The sequence below is a fragment of the Phaethon lepturus genome, unplaced genomic scaffold, assembly GCF_000687285.1.
Source record: "Phaethon lepturus isolate BGI_N335 unplaced genomic scaffold, ASM68728v1 scaffold313, whole genome shotgun sequence".
Taxonomy (NCBI): domain Eukaryota; kingdom Metazoa; phylum Chordata; class Aves; order Phaethontiformes; family Phaethontidae; genus Phaethon; species Phaethon lepturus.
Window position 1 is genome coordinate 68,553 of NW_010530974.1, and position 1,465 is coordinate 70,017.

A 1,465-nucleotide genomic window follows, 5' to 3' on the forward strand; every position below is an offset into this window, starting at 1 on the left:
AGTGTTTAGTGTGTCAGTCGTTAGTTCAGCTTCAGAACACATTTGCTGTGATTTCTCATTTGTCCTCATATTAAATCTGTGATCTTTTCATAGGGTGGAAATGCTAATCTGATGTTCATGTTGAAAAGGAATAATGAGGTAAGAATTGATTCTGTTGCTGAGCTGTTTCCTTCATTTAAGTGGCAAGTGAATTTGTCTCAATAGGTGATAATGTAGAAGAAAATACATTTAATTTGCTGAAGCACATGTAGACTTTTAAATACATTAAGCTGAACCCACTGTGTCATTTATTTGTTTAACCTTGGATGTTCAGACAGGGAATTTGTTTATTGTCATCTGCTTGCCAGCAGGATGGTATGTGCTGATTATAGCCAGCAAGGGTTAATTAGTGCTGGGATGCACAGGGCTGTATTTATTGTGCATCTGCAGACAGAGGGGGTTTAATTTTATATTGCAGGTGCAGTGAATTGGGGCAATTAGATTTCTATTCTCCCTTTGATACACATTCATAACTCCCAATTAGCATTAATGGCAGAATGAGAAGCAGTTCTCTTAATACTGGCTATCACACCACTATTGCAAATAGTGCAGTGGTTTTTCTTTTCCTTAAAAGTAATTGTAGGATATGAGAGATTCAGATAAATTTTTAGCTAGGCTAAAAATATATTTAGGGATAGTGCATCGCTCCAAAGTCGCTTGTTCTGTATTGATGGATGCACAGTGTGTTTGCATTGACCTATATTTTCAGCAAGCCTCCATGAACACACCTGCTGCACTCTTGTGCCTGCTCTATCGCAGTTTTTCTGTCTTGTATGGGTCACACGGGAGTTGAAGAGTGCAAATAGTCCATATTAATTTTAAGATTTCTTCTTTTTTTGTCCCTTGAAATTTTTTCCCTGCAATTTTTAAGTGAACTGCTGGGTTTCATCCTAATTACTTGTTCTTGAGGAAGCTGATGCTGTGGGAAGTGGTTTGCAGAGGCAACCCGGGACTTCCCATGAGGTCTGTGCTGTTTGATGTTTCTGCAGACGTTTCTTCCCCTGGCGCACTGATGGCTAGGAAAGTGAGGAAAATGATGCCGGGCACCTCTGAGAGATGTCCAAGGGATGTGTTTATGTACTGGGAGATGATGCAGTCATTGCAAGTGAAGAGTGAGAGAAGTAAAGGTGTAGAGGGATGGCCGTATAGCTTGTTGGACCCACCAGTGGGTCACAGTGGAAAAGGAGGGTGCTTTACGCATACCCTGGCACCCAGTGAGATCTAACAGCAATGCTTTTGTTTTCTCGCAGCAGGTCCTCCAAACCATTACCAGCCTCCATAAGCTGCTCAGTGCTTTGCAGGTAGGCTTGGCCATTCATCCCGCTTCTGCATGCTGCTCGCCCAAACTGCGCATCCCACCAGACAGTAACAGCCACTCATGCTTCACCTGCATCTCCCCTTCCCCTTTGCCTGTCACATTCCCACA

The 1,465-nt window shown here is 42.7% G+C and overlaps 1 protein-coding gene across 1 annotated transcript in view; it reads left to right on the forward strand.

The window, feature by feature from the left end:
• AKAP13 (A kinase (PRKA) anchor protein 13) overlaps positions 1–1,465 on the forward strand; it is a 70,425-nt gene that overhangs the window by 64,664 nt on the left and 4,296 nt on the right. Inside the window, exons 25-26 of the mRNA XM_010284395.1 lie at positions 94–138; positions 1,290–1,340. Coding sequence (XP_010282697.1) covers positions 94–138; positions 1,290–1,340 — 96 coding nt within the window. The remainder of the gene's footprint in view (positions 1–93; positions 139–1,289; positions 1,341–1,465) is intronic.